The sequence below is a fragment of the Moschus berezovskii genome, chromosome 28, assembly GCF_049115385.1.
Source record: "Moschus berezovskii isolate FMDL1 chromosome 28, NW_MosBer_1.0, whole genome shotgun sequence".
Taxonomy (NCBI): domain Eukaryota; kingdom Metazoa; phylum Chordata; class Mammalia; order Artiodactyla; family Moschidae; genus Moschus; species Moschus berezovskii.
In genome coordinates, this window is record NC_142487.1 from 1,077,898 (window position 1) to 1,097,614 (window position 19,717).

The 19,717-nt window shown below is 40.5% G+C and overlaps 1 protein-coding gene across 5 annotated transcripts in view; it reads left to right on the forward strand.

Annotated features, from left to right (window-relative positions):
• Positions 1-19,717, forward strand: part of OSBPL1A (oxysterol binding protein like 1A) — a 223,554-nt gene that overhangs the window by 66,232 nt on the left and 137,605 nt on the right. For all 5 annotated transcript variants that reach the window (XM_055417076.2, XM_055417078.2, XM_055417079.2 and 2 more), the window contains 3 exons: positions 14-77; positions 6,077-6,175; positions 7,974-8,096. In XM_055417076.2, coding sequence (XP_055273051.2) covers positions 14-77; positions 6,077-6,175; positions 7,974-8,096 — 286 coding nt within the window. The remainder of the gene's footprint in view (positions 1-13; positions 78-6,076; positions 6,176-7,973; positions 8,097-19,717) is intronic.

Consider the following 19,717-nt stretch of genomic DNA (forward strand, 5'->3'; position numbering starts at 1 on the left):
ATTTATTTTGAAGGCCCGATGCAGTCCATAATACTTATCGCCAGGGATGCAAACACCTAACTCAAGCAGTATGCACGGTAGGGTGACACATGTATCTTTTGCTTAAACTGTGAACTCAGTCCTGCAAGTGATTGCGCTCAGTCATTTGAATAAGCCGCTTTGTAAAATCTTGGGTGTGGAAAGCATGTGTGCAGTTTGGCCCTTCCTATTTGTGACTTAATTCCAGAAAGTTCCAAAAAGCAAAATTTGAATTTGCCATGCACCAGCAACTATTTACGTAGCGTTTGCATTGTAATAGGTATTATAAATAATCTGGAGATGATTTAAAGCAAGCCAGAGTTGTGTGCAGATACTATGCCAGTTTATATAAGGGCCTTGCACTTCTGTGGATTTTGGTATTCTACTCGTATAGCTGTCACCCACAGATACCGAGGGATGACTGCATATATTTTTACTTGAGAACAAGTAAAGTTGTGGAATTCCATTTAAAAACTATAATCAACTTTTTAAAAAAGTCTGTGTATTGTGGGATAAGAGAAGCATGATCCAAAAACATTTATACAGAACGTTTACCATTTTGTACGTGTGTGTCTATATGCATGTGTGTATATTAACACACGTTTGTGCGTGTAGATTTCTATTTATGTGCATGTACGTGTGTCTTTGAACATGGGTACATCTGGATAATGAAAACTTTTCTGGTGGTAAAATTTAAAGCCTGTATCAAAATCAGGATGTTTAGGTTCTCCATAATCCCATCTGGCTGTTTTACCAGCCAGGAGAAAAGAGTTTTTCCTCCTTGGAGAGGAGTCTAAGACTGGAGCCTGGACACACTTGTTAGCTTGCTGCTTCAGTTTCTTTAGGGTTGTCAGCGTGCCGCAGCAGTGCGCCCTTTTTTTAAAGCATAGGACTCAGGACTTCCCAGGCGGTCCAGAGGCTACGACTCTGCAGTTCCCGTACTTCCACTGCGCAGGGGGTGGGTTCCATCCCTGGTCGGGTAACTAAGGTCCCACGTGCTGCACAGCCAAAAGTAAACTGATAGCACCATTTAAAAACAACAACAACAAGAAAAAGAAAACCCCCAGCACCCACCTTTCTATGTGAACACTCCTGGGGGACAGCAGCACCACCCTTGAGATGTCACAGGCTTGGTCACCTGCCTGTGCAGTCCAGCCTCCTGACACAGCCGGTCGCTTAGTGTCCTCACTCCTCTTGCGCCCTTGCATTCGGCCAGAGGGCCAGGGAAGTGCTGTCTGGTCTCAGCCATCTGATCCTCTCTTTCGTTGGTGCCTCCCAGCCATTCTCTTCTGTTCTGGCATTTGATTCACTTATGAACTCAAAGGTTTTTCCTCAGTTGGGTTCTTCCTCTTCCTTTTCTTTGGTGGTGGTTCTTTCCCATTCCTGTCTACCTTAAAACAAAAAATTACAGAAGTTGTTCCCCTGATCCTTCTCAAATTTCCTGACCTTTAATTTCTTTAGAATTGCTTAGATCCTGATGTGTTATGCTTCACCTTGTTTATAGTTTTTGCTTCTTCTATAAACATCTGCTTAAAGCCTGCATTTATGAACCCATATGGATCCATTGAAGGTAATGGGCATTAGGTTGAGTGACTCCTATGAGGCAGGCTCTGTTTACATTCTAGACTCTAAAGGTAGATGCTTAGGTCATTGATTTGAGACCTTTTTTCTTTGCTAATATAGAGGTTTACATCTATAAATTTCTTTTCAAAAAAATTATAGTAAAATACACATAATATAAAGCTTACCTTCTTAGCCATTTTTAAGTTCAGTAGTGTTAACTCTGGGCTTCCCTGGTAGCTCAACTGATAAAGAATCCTCCTGCAATGTGGGGGACCTGGGTTCAATCCCTGGATTGGGACAATTCCCTGGAGGAGGTCATGGCAACCCACTCCAGTAGCAACCCACTGCCTGGAGAATCCCCATGGACAGAGGAGCCTGGTGGGCTACAGTCCATGGGGTTGCAAAGAGTGGGACATGACTGAGCGATTAAGCAGCAGCAGCAGTGTTAACCATATTCACTTTGTTGTCCAGCAGATCTCTAGAACTTTCTTATCCTGCAGAACTGAAGCTTGACACACATGTAATAGCACATCTCTATTTCCCATACCCCTGCCCCCTGGCAACCACCATTCTACTTTCTATGTTTTGACGACTTTAGATATCTCACCTGAGTGGAATCACACAGTAATTGTCAGGTTTATTTCACTTAGCGTAATGTCCTTAAGGGTCATCCACGTTATAGCGTGCGACAGGATTTCTTTTCTTAAGGCTGAATGATATTCCACTGTTACGTATAGACCACATTATCTTTATCCGTTCCTCTATTAATGGATGTTTGAATTGTTTCCACCTTTTGGCTGTTGCAAATAATGCTGCTCTAAACACGCGTGTGAAAATGTCTCACCAAGTTCCTGCTTTCATTTCTTTTGGATGTAAACCTTGGTGTGGAATTGGTGGGTCAGATGGTGATCCTGTTTTTAATTTTTTAAGGAACTACCATACTGTTTTCCATAGCACCTGCGCAATTTTACATTCGTATCAGCAGTGCTCCGCTTTCTCCCCATCCTCACTGCAACACTTATTTCAGAGGGTTTTGTTTGTTTCTTTGCCATTCTAATAGGTATGAAATGTTATCTAACTATAGTTTGATTTTCATTGTCTTGATTATTAGTGATATTGACCATCTTTTCATGTACCTATTGACCACTTGTATATTGTCTTTGGAGAAATGCCGTTTAATTCTCTTGCCCATTTTTTAATCAGGTTTTTTTTTTCCTTGTTGGTGTTGAGTTGTAGGAGTTCTTTGTATATTCCAGATATTATCTCCTTATCAGGAACATTTTATTTTTAAAAAATATTTATTTTTTAATTTAAATATTTGCAATATTTTCTCCAGTTTCATAGGTTGTCTTTTCACTCTGCTAATAATGTTCTTTGCATGGACGTTTTCATTTTTTATGTAGTCTAATTTATGTTTTTTTTCTTTTGTCACTTGGACTGTTGGTATCACATCCAGGAAACCACTTCTAAGTCCAGTGTCATGAAACTTTCTTCCCATGTTTTCTTATAAGGGTTTTATAGTTTTAGCTTGGACATTGAGGCATCTGTTTCTCCTGAGGCATTTCTCCTTGGCTTGTAAGTGGCAGCCTTCTTGCTGTGTCCTCACATGGCTTTTTCTCTGTGTGCAGGCATCCCTGCATCCTCTTTCTCTCCTTGTAAGGACATCAGTCATACTGGACTAGGGTCTCATGCTTATGATCTCATTTCACCTTAATTACCCCGTTTGAAACCTTATAAAAGCCCTATCTCCAGATGTAGTTTCACTGGGGATTAGGGCTTCAACATATAAAGCCCTTAATCTGGTTGAGTAAGTTCTTTTTCCTTTCCTAGTTAACTGAGAGTCCTCGTTATGAAGATCTGTTGAACTTTATTAAATGCTTTTCCCATATTATCAAAATGCTCATATAGTTTTACTCATTTTGTTAATATGATTATATTGATAGACTTTAGGGTATTAAAATCAATGTTACATTTCTGGGACAAATCTCAGGAGGCTGTGATATATTACCATTTTAATATATTGTTCATAAACACTTTGTTAAGAATTTTTGCTTTTTTGTTCATAATAGATATTGGTTTATATTTCTCCTGTGATGTTTGTATTTCTCCAGTGGTATTATCTGGTCTCACATAATGAACTGAAAAATGTTCCTTTTCAGTTTTCTAGAAGAGTTTGTATAGTATTAGGTTATTGCTTTCTTATTCCTCACTAGAATTTGCCTGTGCAGTCACATGGGCCAGGGTGTGTGTGTGTGTATGGGGGAGAGGATTGTCATTACAAATTTGACTTGTTCAGTTGCTATAGTGCTATTCATATTTTCTATTTCTTCTTGGGTTGGTGTTTGTAATTTTTGTCTTTCAAGGAATTTGTCCATTTTCCTTTGGCTATAAATCTTAGGGTAATAATATTCCCTTGTGTTTTTAATGTCTGTGTGATAGGTAATGTTGTACACTCTTTTGCTTTTTATATTGGTAATTTATGTCTTCTCTGTTTTTCAAAGGTCAGTCTGCCTAGCACTTTGTCACTTTTATTTTTGAAGTGATTGATTTCATTGAAATTTTTCTTATGATTTAATTCTCTTGATTTCATTGAAATTTTTCTCAGCCTTTTGCTATTTCATTGATTTTTGTTCTTTTTAAAGAATTTCTCCGTGTTTTGGGCTTAATTTGCTCTATTTTATAGTTTCTTAAGGTTGTAGCTTAGATTATTCAAATTACCATACAATTCAAAATATATTCTAATTCCTGTTGTGATTTCTTCTTTGAACCAATGGATGTTTAGGAGTGTGTTGTTAAATTTCCAAATAATTGGAGTTTTCATGATTGTGTTTTTGATTTATAATTTCATTTTGGTCATTGCACATTTTCTGTATGATTTCCATCTTGTCAAATTTATTGAGACTTGCTTGGTGACTCTATATATGGATTATTGTAAAGAATGCACTAGAGAATAACGTGGCTCTTGTTGGCATGTCCTATAAACATTCAGTCATGATGGTTGATAGTGTTGTTTAGATCTTTTGTGTCTTGCTGACTTTTTTTTTTCATTGTGTCAATTGCTGAGAGAATGGTGTTTAAACTCCAAATATATTTGTGGCATCATTTATTTCTGTTGTTGATCACACACATTTATGATTTTTGTCTTCCTGATTAATTGACCCTTTTGTCATTATCTGGTGGCCATCTTTATCTCCTGTAATAATGTATTTTGTTTTGAAATCTATTCTGTTTGATATTAATATAACCTTTCAGCCCTTCTTGTGGTTCCTGTTTATATAATGTCTCTTTTTGTATCTACTTTCAACCTACCTGTATCTTTATATTTTTTTTCTGTCTCTTGTAGATAGTATATGTTTGGGTCCCTGTTAACCATTCTGACATTTTTTGCCTTTTAATGGGATTTCTTTTGAGATTGTGGTCCACTTTTTTGGATTGTATCACTAATGTTAAGTTCTAGAGACCCTGGATCCTGTTATTTTTCTCCATTGAAGGTTGTTTCCATTGTTTGAGGTCATTCTCGCGGCTAGGTTTGGATTGTAAACTCCGTTTCTCACACAGTGGCTCTGGTCTGCACTCAGCTAGGCGGTATCTCAGTGACTGCTTGGAATCTGTTTTCTGTGCATCAGTAAGAGATGTGAACAGAGCTGGGGAATCCCATCTCTCTCTTTCTTTCTGAGGACTCCCCTACTATTTATGGCTGCCCAGCTTTGCTTTTTTAATTTCCAAAGACAGACTGTTATCCAAGTACACCCTCGCTGCTGCTGTGTCTCCCCTCAGGACTGTGCTACTTCAGTGAACAGTCTTGGGGATTGAAAGCGTTAGTTGCTCAGCTGTGTCCGACTCTTTGCTGCCCTATGGACTGTAGCCCACTAGACTCCTCTGTCCATGGGACTCTCCAGGCCAGAATACTGGAGTGGGTTGCCATTCCCTTCTCCAGAGTATCTTCTCAACCCAGGGATTGAACCTGGGTCTCCTGCATTGCAGGCGGATTCTTTACCGTCTGAGCCACTTGGGAAGCTGAACTTGGTCGCAAGGTGATGTGCTGTCCCATCGAGTTGGCCAGCCCTTGTTCAGACTCCAGCTCTTCCTTTTCTACTCCTCATGCTTTTACACGCAGTTCATTTTCTATACTCACATCAAACAAAAGGTTCAGGAGAGTGGCATGAATAAGAAACTGGAGCTCTGGTATTTAAAGGACTTTATAGCCCAAGTGCATGCTATGTTAAATATTTAAAAGGATGAGGGGAAAAACTATATACCTAGTGTATATTATTAGTATTTACTTTGAGTAATGAAGTATATGAAAGCCAGACTTGATGTAGATAAGCTACAATGCATTTGATACTCCCAACATTATCACTTTTTTCTCAGTATTTTAAATGTTTACTTGGGTATTATTGTCATGTTAATAGTGTTGATTTTATGTGTAGATCATTTGAGGGTTCTGTTTTATGGGCATGAATGGTATTGTCTTACTGACTTCTTTATACCCAAGGTAAAATCCACTGATAGCTGCCTCTTCTTTATTAAATGCTTCGATGACACTGTTCATAGCTTCAGGGTTCCCAAGAACAGCCTTCAGCAGACAAGAGAGGTAATTTTATGGATTTGTTTGTCTTTCATAAAACAACATTTCAGGACATAAAGAATATCAAATAGGCTCAATATTGACATCTACCCTCTTGTTGATTATGCCTTTTTAATGGGAGTGATGATACAAAACTTTTGAAATTTGGCTTATGAATTAATTCCATATCAACATGTACCTGCAGGTATTTTCTCTTCTTTTAAGATTTTGCTTTTGTGAAGGTAAGGGGCCCTTAGTGGTTTTAGAAAAAAGCCTAAATGATTATTCAGTCTGCCCCTGAATTTATAGGTGAGGAAACTGAAGATGGTAAGATTGAAGTGCCCTCTTAACGGTCATGCAGCTGGCAAGTGACAGAGCATGGCTCCAGCCCAGGTGTTCTGATTTATTACACTGTAGACTCAGCCTCTCTGTGCGGTAATTTGAATGATAGCAGCAAGCAAGAAAATTGGGATTGATGTGACAAAAATTCATTGTGTAGTTATTTAATGGAGACTCCATATTCCTTTAGATCACGGCAGTATTGTAAACTTACCTTGTTTTTTATAAATTATGTAAGGGGTTAAAAGAATCTGTTTTCCAGGGGCTTCCCTAAGTAGTGGGCTCAGTTCGTAAAGAATCTGCCTGCAGTGCAGGAGACCCCGGTTTGATTCCTGGGCCAGGAAGATCCACTGGAAAAGGGATAGGCTGCCCACTCCAGCATTGTTGGGCTTCCCTTGTGGCTCAGCTGGTAAAGAATCCTCCTGCAATGCAGGAGGCCTGGGTTCAATCCCTGGGTAGGGAATATCTCCTGGAGAAGGGGACAGCTACCCACTCCAGTATTCTGGCCTGGAGAATTCCATGGACTGTATAGTCCATGGGGTTGCAAAGAGTCAGACATGACTGAGCAACTTTCACTTTTCCCTAAGAAATATAGTGTATAAGAATCTGCTTACCAATGCAGGGGACATGGGTTCAATTCCTGGTCTAGGATGATCCTATGTAACGCCTACTGAGCCTGTGCTCTAGAGCCCAGGAGCCTTAGCTCCTGAGCCCATGTGCCCTAGAGCCTGTGCTCTGCACAAGAGAAGCCACCACAATGAGAAGCCCTCACACAACTGGAGAGTAGCCCCCGTTCTCAGCTGCTGGAGAAAAAGCCTGTGCGGCCAAAAATAAATATATAAAATAAAAATTTTTCTAAAAATGTGTTTTTCAGAATGATTAACTTTTGCCTTGCAGAGAACACTAATCAATCCAAACCATGTCTGTCCTAATGTTTCATAAAAGGGTAAGATTTCATCCTGAGAAATGCTGTGAGAAGTGAGGTATAAGTTAGGTAGGTATTTTTAGGACAAACAGTCCATCTTTTTGTAAATCACTGATTTTTTAAAAACAGTAAAAGTTAAAACATACCAGCAATTTTTGGCTCTCTTAAAATGATCCGAGTTTCTTGTGCTTATGGCAGCTTAGTAAGTTGTTGCTAGATGTATTATTATGCAATAACTTATTCAACAGAGTTGAGAACCTATAATTCTTAAGTGAAAAATTCTCCACCCATTGTTTTGTAATGTGTTTCAGTATTAATATGAATAAATATGCAAACTTACAGATGATGTTTTTTAAAGGATTGGGAAAATTTTTTATCCAGACACGTCATGAACAAGAGACCTGAATCATTACTTCGTTGTTGGGTGTATTTTGCTTTGTTTTTTTGAAGCCGTAATATTTTTTTCCTCCATGTAAATTTTATGCTTTTCAGGTTGTTGTCATAATATGTGTTTCGAGTTAAAAGTGTATTTCACTTATTTAAATCCTTGGATTATCTCAGGACTGGCTGGAAGCAATAGAAGAGCACTCTGCATATAGCACGCACTACTGTTCCCAAGACCAAGTGACTGATGATGAGGAAGACGATGCAGTTTCTGCTGTAGACTTGAAGGAATCCTTAGAGGTAAGTAGAATGTGTAACTTGACCTGTATAGCTAACTCTACCACTCAGGTTTTACTAAGAATATTTTTCCTAATATGAGGTTTTGAAATTAAGAATTCTGTCCACAGTGCAAATAGTATTACTCTTTTAGTAATATTCTTCTGCTACTTATACTGTCTCTCTTATGGTAATAACTATCGAATATCTCTGTAAATAGGCTGTAATGATAGGCATGTGCCTACGTATATCTTTTTTGGTTAAAATGTTTTTACTGTGATCAGATTGTCATTCTCTTTGAAAGCTGCCGCCAGGAGGGGAGGCATGCATTGCTTGCCTTACTGCCCTTTATGACTTCATTGTGTATTTCAGAGTTTAAATAATGCAACCATAGTGATACCTTCCCTGGTCTGTAGTTTCATTTAAAAGCACATGTAATCTCTAACTTCCTTGATTAGAGGTAAGGTTAAAGTGTCAGTGATGAATGGAGAGGCCCTCAGCTGAAGTGACATCAATGCCTCATCCATAGAGACATACCAACATCAGTAATTGAAATGAAATAGGTATCTTTTTTCTTGACATCAGTTTTGTGGCTTTACCTTTTAAATGAATAAGTTTGGAAGAATTAGAACTACAAAAGGATAGTTTTGATTTAAATAATTATATCGTGAATTTGCCTACTAAATTTAATCTTTTTTTAAATGAAATGAATTTATTGCAGAATTTGAATGTTTCTATGTCAAAAACTTTAGTGAATTTAAGTTTACTAATATCTAAGGAGTTTTATTGACTTAAGGATCTATCAACTTAAAATAAGAGATTCAGATATTTTGAGTCCCTAATCTTATTATGGAACATGAAAAAATTTGAGCCCTTCCATATTTGTTGAAGACATTCCCCAGAAGTTGACTGTTGCCTTACCAGCACCCCTTCTCTTTTAAAGCCGAATATGTAAAATGACAACCATAAACATAATTTTCAGATCGGTGAACTTTGCAAAAGTAACGTGTATCAGAACATCTAAATAACATTAAAACTGTTCAAATAAATAAAGAAAGTTTAAATATCTATATCCAAAGTCATGTTAGACAAGTAAAAAATAAAACTGTGCTAAATATTTAAACTTTTAATCAGTGTTCCTTAAGTGAAAAGAAATCCTTTCCTATTTATGTACCCTCAACAAAAGGGTAAATAATAAAACCTGGAAGGGCTTATAAGGCATGACAACTGCTTTCCCAGGATTATGGTAATTTTAAGACCTTTTTAATGGAAGCTACAGGTAAAATATAAGCATACTAAGTTGCATATCATTAGAAAACTTCCTTGAGGAAATGTTTCTTCTTTAGCTTCATTTTCAAATTTTAGAGTTATCAATCCCAACTCTACCTTTTATTCCTTAGTTGAATATTGTGTTCTTATGTTAACTTTAAAGTCATGAGATTTTTGCCATCTAGATTTTATAGCACGTAAAAAATCAGTGAGAGTTTCAGCCAGTGTTAAGTACTTGAGGTTTTGCAGGTTTACGCTTATCTCTTTCTAGCAGGAGTTGAATGCTTCTCTCTGTCTCAATTTCTGGAGGTTGGTCTGAAAAGGTAAAATCTGACATGAGCCTGAATTGTTGCTTGTGGTAGACCTGCTCCAGAACATCTCAGTCCTTAGGTTGCAGAGAAATACTGGGACCAATTTGTGAAATAGATCTATTCTAGATGTCTATAGACTTTCTAAAGGAAATGAGGAACTCTCGGACTGGAATATTCTGAAACTACCTGAATTAACAAAAATTAACCTCATTCCTCAACATGCTTTTTAACAAGCAAGTAGACTTACAAGAAATTGGGGGTGGGGTGGGGGAGTGTCCACACTGAATGACTATGTCACATGATGTTCTTGGTCCCATCGTACCTCTTCAATGAGGGGCCTTCAGAAACTTAAAACATTTTGTCTTAGCCCTCAGTCTGTCACCGTCTTGAGGTTTGGCCTACAGGGGAAAAGTGTAAGACAAATTATAAAAATATTGGCCTTACAGCTGTTGCCCTCATGGCAACTTGAAAATATTTCAGAAATAAAAACTGGAAGGGACATTCAAGCAGGTGTTGATATAGAACTTTACTGTCTAATGTGATTGCTACTTGTTACATGTGACTATTTACATTTAAATGAATTAGAGTTAAATGAAAAATCCAGTAACTTTTTTTTTTTTAATTTAATTTTCGTAGCTGTGCTGGGTCATCATTGCTCTAGTTGTAGCAAGTGGGAGCTACTGTCTAGTTGCAAAGGGCCAGCTTCTTATTGTGGTGTCTTCTCTCATTGCGGACAGAGCACAGGCTCTAGGGCACATGGGCTTCAGTAGTTGCAGTTCCCGGTCTTTAAAGCACAAGCTCAATAGTTGTGGCACTGGGCTTAGTTGCTCCATGTCATGTGGGGTCTTCCGTGACCTGGAATCTAACCTGTGTCTCCTGCATTGGCAGGTGGATTCTTTACCACTGAGCCACCGGAGAAGTCCTAGTTCCTTATTTTAACTAGCCACATTTCAAGTGCTCAGCATTTCGGACTCTTCTGTTGACTATGAGGGCTACTCCATTTCTTCTAAGTTATTCTTGCCCACAGTAGTAGACATAATGGTCATCTGAATTAAATTCACCCATTCCAATCCATTTTAGTTCCCTGATTCTTAAAATGTTGATGTTCACTCTTGTTATCTCCTAATTGACCACTTCCAATTTACTTTGATTGATGGACCTAACTATTCCAGGTTCCTATGCAGTATTCTTTACAGCATCAGACTTGAATTCCATCACCAGTCACATCCACAGCTGGGTGTTGTTTTTGCTTTGGCTGTGTCTCTTCATTCTTTCTGTAGTTATTTCTCCGCTGTTTTCCAGTAGCATATCAGGCACCTGCCGAACTGGGGGGTTCGTCTTTGAGTGTCCTATCTTTTTGCCTTTTCATACGGTTCATGGGGTTCTCAAGGCAAGAATACTGAAGTGGTTTGCCCTTCCCTTCTCCAGTGGACCACGTTTTGTCATAACTTTCCACCACAACCAATCCCTCTTGGGTGGCCCTACATGGCATGGCTCATAGTTTCATTCAGTTAGACAAGGCTGTGGTCCCTGTGATCAGTTTGATTAGTTTTCTGTGGTTGTGGTTTTCTTTCTGTCTACCCTCTAATGGAGAAGGATTAGAGGTTTATGGAAACTTCCTGATGGGAGAGACTGACTGAGGGGGAAACTGGGTCTTGTTCTGATGAGCCCAGCCATGCTCCATAAGTCTTTAATCCAATTTTCTATTGATGGGTGGGGCTATGTTCCCTCTCTGTTGTTTAACCTGAGGCCAAACTGTGGTGGAGGTAATAGAGATAATGGTCAGTTCAGTTCAGTTGCTCAGTCCTGTCCAACTCTTTGCCACCCCATGAATCGCAGCATGCCAGGCCTCCCTGTCCATCACCAACTCCCGGAGTTTACCCAAACTCATGTCCATCGAGTTGGTGATGCCATCCAGCCATCTCATTCTCTGTCGTCCCCTTCTCCTCCTGCCCCCAATCTCTCCCAGCATCTGAGTCTATTTCCAATGAGTCAACTCTTCGCATGAGGTGGCCAAAGTATTGGAGCTTCAGCTTCAGCACAAGTCCTTCCAATGAACACCCAGGACTGATCTCCTTTAGGATGAACTGGTTGGATCTCCTTTCAGTCCAAGGGATTCTCCAGAGTCTTCTCCAACACCACAGTTCAAAAGCATCAATTCTTCGGCACTCAGCTTTCTTCACAGTCCAACTCTCAAATCCATACATGACCACTGGAAAAACCATAGCCTTGACGAGACAGACGTTTGTTGGCAAAGTAATGTCTCTGCTTTTTAATATGCTATCTAGGCCGGCCCGAGCCTCTGCCAGAGACTCCTGGACACTCACAGGTAATTCTGGGTCCGTCTCTTGTGGAGTCCCTGTGCCTTTCTCCTGGGTCCTAGTGCACACAAGGTTTTGTTTGTGCCCTTCAGGAGTCTTTCCCCAGTCCTGTGTAAGTTCTGGCGGCTCTGTGGTGGGGTTAATGGTGACCTCCTCCATGAGGGCTTATGCTGTACCCAGGTCTGCTGCACCCAGAGCTCCTGTCCCTGAGGCAGGCCATTGCTGACCTGTACCTCCACAGGAGACACTCAAAACACTCAAAGATAGGAGTGGCTCAGTCTCTGTGGAGTCTCCTCGTGTGCACAAAGTTTTGTTTGAGCCTTCCGAGCATCTCTGGCAGGTATAGGGTTTTATTCTAAATGCGATTTTGTTCCTCCTGCTCTCTTGCTGGGGCTTCTCCTTTGCCTTTGGACTTGGGTGTCTTTTTTTTTGCTGGGATCCAACATTCTTCTGTCAATGGTTGTTCAGCAGTGAGTTGTCATTTTGGAGTTCTCTCAAGAGAAGATGAGCACACGTCCTTCTCTCCACCATCTTGCAAGCTAAATGTGGTACTTGGATATAATCTCAAAAACAACAGAATGGTCTCTTCTTGTTTCCAAGCAAACCATTCATTGTCATAGTAATCCAAGTCTGTGCTCCAATCAGTAATGCTGAAGAAGCTGAAATTGAACGGTTCTATGAAGACCTATAAGACCTTCTAGAACTAACACCCCAAAAAGATGTCCTTTTCATAATAGGGGACTAGAAAGCAAACGTAGGAAGTCAAGAAACACCTGGAGAAATAGGCAAATTTGGCCTTGGAGTACAGAAAGAAGCAGGGCAAAAGCTAATAGTTTTGCCAAGAGAACACACTGGTCATAGCAAACACCCTCTTCCAACAACACAAGAGAAGACTCTACACCTGGACATCACCAGATGGTCAACACCAAAATCAGGCTGATTATATTCTTTGTAGCCAAAGATGGAGAAGCTCTATACAGTCAGCAAAAATAAAACCAGGAGCTGACTGTGGCTCAGATCATGAACTCCTTATTGCCACATTCAGACTGAAATTGAAGAAACTAGGGAAAACCACTAGACCATTCAGGTATGACCTAAATCAAATCCCTTATAATTATACAGTAGAAGTGAGAAATAGATTCAAGGGATAAGATCTGATAGAGTGCCTGAAGAACTATGGATGGAGGTTTGTGACATTGTACAGGAGGCAGGGATCAAGACCATCCCCAAGAAAAAGAAATGCAAAAAGCAAAAATGGTTGTCCTAGGAGGCCTTACAAATAGCTGAGAAAAGAAGAGAAGTGAAAGGCAAAGGAGAAAAGGAAAGATACTCCCATTTGAATGCAGAGCTTCAAAGAATAGCAAGGAGAGAGAAGAAAGCCTTCCTCGGTGGTCAACGCAAAGAAATAGAGGAAAACAATAGAGTGGGAAAGACTAGAGATCTTTTCAAGAAAATTAGAGATACCAAGGGAACATTTCATGCAAAGATGGACAGAATAAAGGACAGAAATGGTATGCACCTAGCAGTAGCAGAAGATATTAAGAAAAGGTGGCAAGAATACACAGAAGAACTGTACAAAAGAGATCTTCATGACCAGATAATCACTATGGTGTGATCACTCACCTAGAGCCAGACATCCTGGAATGTGAAGTCAAGTGGGCCTTAGGAAGCATCACTATGAACAAAGCTAGTGGAGGTGATGAAATTTCAGCTGAACTATTTCAAATCCTAAAAGATGATGCTATGAAAGTGCTGCACTCAATATGCCAACAACTTTGGAAAACTCAGCAGTGGCCACAGGACTGGAAAAGGTCAGTTTTCATTCCAATCCCTAAGAAAGGCAGTGCCAAAGAATTGCCAGACTACGCACAATTCCACTCATCTCACACATTAGCAAAGCAATGCTCAAAATTTTCCAGACCAGGCTTCAACAGTATGTGAACCATGAACTTCCATATGTTCAAGCTGGATTTAGAAAAGGCAGAGGATCCAGTGATCAAATTGCCAACATCCGTTGGATCATCAAAAAAACAAGAGAGTTCCAAAAAATCATCTACTTCTGCTTTATTGACTATGCCAAAGCCTTTGACTGTGTGGATCACAGTGAATCGTGGAAAATTCTAAAGAGATGGGAATACCAGACCACCTTACCTGTCTCCTGAGAAATCTGTATGCAGGTCAAGAGGCACCAGTTAGAACTGGACATGGAACAACAGACTGGTTCCAAATTGGGAAGGGAGTATGTCAAGGCTGTATATTGTCACCCTGCTTATTTAACTTATATGCAGAGTACATCATGTGAAATGCCGGGGTGGAGGAAGCATAAGCTGGAATCAAGACTGTAGGGAGAAATATCAGTAACCTCAGATATGCAGATGACACCACCCTTATGGTAGAAAACAAAGAAGAACTAAAGAGCCTCTTGATGAAAGTGAAAGATGAGAGTGAAAAAGTTGGCTTAAAACTCAGCGTTCAGAAAACTGAGATCATGGAATCCGGTCTCATCACTTCATGGCAAATAGAGAAACAATGGAAACAGTGAGAGACTTTATTTTTCTGGGCTCCAAAATCACTGCAGATGGTGACTGCGGCCATGAAATTAAAGGACACTTGCTCCTTGGAAGAAAAGTTATGACCAACCTAGACAGCATATTAAAAAGCAGAGACATTGCTTTGCCGACTGAGGTCTGTATAGTCAAGGCTATGGTCTTTCCAGTAGTCATGTATGGATGTGAGAGTTGGACTATAAAGAAAGCTGAGCGCCGAAGAGTTGATGCTTTTGAACTGTGGTGTTGGAGAAGACTCTTGAGAGTCCCTTGGACTGCAAGGAGATCCAATCAGTCCATCCTAAAGGAAATCAGTCCTGAATATTCATTGGACGGACTGATGCTGAAGCTGAAACTCCAATACTTTGGCCACCTGATGCAAAGAACTGACTCATTTGAAAAAACCCTGATGCTAGGAAAGACTGAGGCAGGAGGAGAAGGGGACGACAGAGGATGAGATGGTTGGATGGCATCACCGACTCGATGGACATGAGCTTGAGCAATCTCCGGGAGTTGGTGATGGACACGGAGGCCTGTCATGCTGCAGTCCATGGGGTCACAGAGTCGGACACGACTGAATGACTGAACTGAGCAAATGCTCAATAGTCACATGTGGCTGTCACCTTGGACAATGCAGATATAGAAATTTTCCATCATCATAGAAAGTTCTTTTGGATCAAACTGCGATGGTCTCTTACATTTGGGGTAGCACTAGGAAAGCGGGGGTTTTATTCATTGAGGATCTCCTGATTCTTACAAGCTCTGAACTATTTATGTGTTATAAGAAGTAATGAGCAGATGATGCTAAATTTTAAACATATGAGAAAGTGATATCAGACTTTCTTGACTGAAGAGTAAATGATTCCTTATTAAAGTGAATGCAGGAAGATGAGTGTACATCAACTCAAAGTTGATAGAGTGGTACCCATACAAGAAATCAGGCACATATATATGTATATAAATACATATACACACTCTCTCTCTCTCTCTCTCTCTCTCTCTCTCTCTATATATATATATATATATATGGAGTATGGGGTATATATATATGGAGTATGGAGTGTATATATATATGGAGTATGGGGTTATCCTTGAAGTGGATTTGACTGGAATTTGGAAAGTTTGGAGATGATTATGGGGCTCCAGGGCTCAGGATGCTGGCTGTTGTCTGCAGAGGAAGGTTATCTGGGTTCTACAATCCATTATTTTTAAAGTTTAATGTTATTAAGGTACAATTTTTATGTAATAAAATGAGGGCATTGAGTGTCTTCAGTTTGATATGTTTTGACAAATACCCTGTGCAGCCGTCACTCCTGTCCAGGCGTGGAATGTTTTTATCACCCCAGAAAGATCTCCGTTCCCCTTGCAGACAGTGCTCTCCACTCCATCTCAGGCAGCCCCTGAGCTGCTCTGTCATCACAGGCTTTGTCAGCGTTGCCCACTCTGGGATTCCGGCTACATGGAATCACACCATATGTCTCTCTGGTGGCTGTCATCTTTCACCCACAATGTTGGTGTATCAGTAGTTTCTTTTCATTGATGAGTAGAAGGCAGTCTGCTTTGGTCCTTTTTTAAGAATTGAAGTGTGATTGATTTACAGTGTTGTGTTAGTTTCCGGTGTACATCAGTGATTCAGTTGTACATACATACTTTTTCTTACTGTTTTCCATTATGGTTTATTATAGGATACTGAATATAGTTGCCTGTGCTGTACAGTAGGACCTTATTTTTTATTTTATATATAGTAATTTATATCTGCTTATGTTTCGGCTCTCAATTAACCAACTATGGGATTGTCTGTATGTGGCAAGTAGGCTGGAATTAATGACCTCTGCTATCCTAGCTACTCCTCCGTAGACACCTACTTTGTTGATACACATTTTTGAACTGTATCCTATGTCAGGGTGGACAAAGTAGTTTAACATCAACTTAAAACCAACAGCAGAACTCTGGATGGGAGGAAGTAGCAGCAGGAGACGTTGTGTCCTGAGTGGGGCCCAGCTGCTCACCCGGGCATCTGCCACCCTCTGTGGCCGAGGTCTGTGGGTGTGTTCCTGCTCTTGGGCTCTGTGCCCAGCTATCCTGGGTATAAAATACTGTCACACTTCAGCTATTAGAACACTGCTCGCATGAGAGCTCATTTAGGTAGGGTCAGTAAAAATGGAAACCTAAGGAGAGTCCCTGACATAAGGTGCATGGCGTGGAAGTCAGTGAGATACCATGCTGGGCTCTGTGAAGAACATATGAACATTAACCTTCCTAAATCCCTGGTGGCTCTAATGGTAAAGAATCTGCCTGCAATGCAGGAAACCCGGGCTCGATCCCTGGGTTGGGAAGATCCCCTGGAGAAGGAAATGGCAACCCACTCCAGTACTCCTGCCTGGAGAATTCCATGAACAGACACGAGCTACACTCTATTGGGGGTGGCAAAGAGGCGTACATGATTGAGAGACTGAGCACACACACTATTAGATTTTTAGGTTTTTGTACAATAACCAATAGCCACTAAGAGGAACTGATAACAAATTGGAGAACGTGGATTTTTAAAATTCTGTTTAAACTGCTGCTGCTTCTTAGCATCAATTAAACGACATTCAGTTCAGTTCAGTCGCTCAGTCGTGTCCGACTCTCCGTGACCCCATGAATCACAGCACGCCAGGCCTCCCTGTCCATCACCAACTCCCGGAGTTCACTCAAACTCATGTCCATCGAGTCGGTGATGCCATCCAGCCATCTCATTCTCTGTTGTCCCCGTCTCCTCCCGCCCCCAATCCCTCCCAGCATCAGAGTCTTTTCCAGTGAGTCAACTCTTTGCATGAGGTAGCCAAAGTATTGGAGTTTCAGATTCAGCATCAGTCCTTCCAATGTTGTTTAGAATAGTAGATACCTGTTTGTATACAACTATGAAACAGCAGGTGTAGATGGTATCTTCTCCAGCTGACCTACTGTGTAACTCTTAAGTAAATTGTGGATCAGGGTAAGATTTTTGCTGTTAGAGATGCTGAAGGATGATGAATATAATTCAGGTATTTGAGGATGATGCAGGGGAGTATTTCTTGTCTTTAATTCTAACCACAGGAGCTACGATTATAGCTTCACAGTCTGCAAATGAAGCTAGTGTTTGCTTTTGTGCACCCAGCTAACTTTTCACCATAGAAAAAAAAGAGAGAGACAGAAAACAGTAGTATTGACATGCACATGGGCAGGGGTATGAAATATGTATAGAGTGAAATGACAATTTTCTATTAATAAATTATGAGTGATACATTTGTTTGTGCAGTGCATGTTTTCAGTGGCCCCGATTGACCTTTTTCTTGCCTTAAATGTGTATTTAAAGACTGTGTCTGAAAGAATTATCCAGCATGTCGTTTCTGTTTCTCTGGTGGCACAGAAAGGTATTGGCACAGTGTAGGTTTTTTTCCTGTCCCCCTCCCCCCCAAAAAATGAACCACATTTTTATGTTGTGGGAGCTCTCAAAATGGAGTAATGTATATTTTAAAGAGAACATTGCCTGTCACTAATGTGGTACCGTGATTAATTCCGCTGTGGTTGAGCTGAGTTGAACCACTGAAAGATTTATCAGGTGGGAAGCATGCGTACCTGTATCACCTTGGCACATAGGTCTGCTTTAGGGGGAGTAAAAATGTTGGGTGATGAGCCAGTTGTTGTTAGGAGTACAAAGTAGAGGAGATTCATGCGTGCGTGTGCGGTCGTGTCTGACTCTCTGCCGCACCTTGGACTGTAGCCTGCCAGACTCCTCTGTCCATGGTATTCTCCAGGCAAGAATACTGGAATGGATTGCCATTTCCTCCTCCAGGGGATAGTCTCAATTCAGGGATCAAACCCTGGTCTCCTGCTTGGCAGATGGATTCTTTACCATTGAGTGACCAGAGAAGAATTCATAGGCTTAATGTATTTCTCAACCTATAGAAGTGTGATAATCTTGATAAGGTCAAGGTTCTCAGAATATTTTCTTATTGCCATAACCAACCAACTTTACAATGATGATTTTCTTGCTTCTTAGTTTCCTTTAAAGGGAAACTAAAAAAAAACCTTATTTCAGAATTACATTGTTAGATTTATCTGAGTTTTCATTTTTGGACTTAACAAATCTATACTAAGATGGGATGCAGTTTACATCATGAAACTCTGTATGTTTTACTTTTAGGGATCTAAATATGTAGAAATTTCAGATTACACAGAAGACTGCTTTACCTTATTTGTATAAGCTTTCACTGACTGAAAAAATGTCCTCAGTTCAGTTCAGTTCAGCCGCTCAGTCGTGTCCGACTCTCCGCGACCCCGTGAATCACAGCATGCCAGGCCTCCCTGTCCATCACCAACTCCCGGAGTTCACTCAAACTCATGTCCACAGAGTCGGTGATGCCATCCAGCCATCTCATTCTCGGTCGTCCCCTTCTCCTCCCGCCCCCAACCTTTCCCAGCATCAGAGTCTTTTCCAGTGAGTCAACTCGTCGCATGAGGTGGCCAAAGTATTGCAGTTTCAGCTTTAGCATCAGTCCTTCCAATGAACACCCAGGATCGATCTCCTTTAGAATGGACTGGTTGGATCTCCTTGCGGTACAAGGGACTCTCAAGAGCCTTCTCCAACACCACAGTTCAAAAGCATCAATTCTTTGGCGATCAGCTTTCTTCACAGTCCAACTCTCACATCCATACATGACCACGGGAAAAACCATAGCCTTGACTAGATGGACCTTTGTTGGCAAAGTAATGTCTCTGCTTTTTAATATATTATCAAGGTTTGTCATAAGTTTCTTTCCAAGGAGTAAGCGTCTTTTAATTTCATGGCTGCAGTCAGCATCTGCAGTGATTTTGGTGCCCAAAAAAATAAAGTCTGACACTGTTTTCACTGTTTGTCCATCTATTTCCCATGAAGTGATGGGACCAGATGCCATGATCTTTGTTTTCTGAATGTTGAGCTTCAAGCCAACCTTTTCACTCTCCTCTTTCACTTTCATCAAGAGGCTTTTGAGTTCCTCTTCACTTTCTGCCATAAGGGTAGTGTCATCAGCATATCTGAGATTATTGATATTTCTCCCGGCAATCTTGATTCCAGCTTGTGCTTCTTCCAGCCCAGCGTTCCTCATGATGTACTCTGCATATAAGTTAAATAAGCAAGGTGACAATATACAGCCTTGACGCACTCCTTTTCCTATTTGGAACCAGCCTGTTGT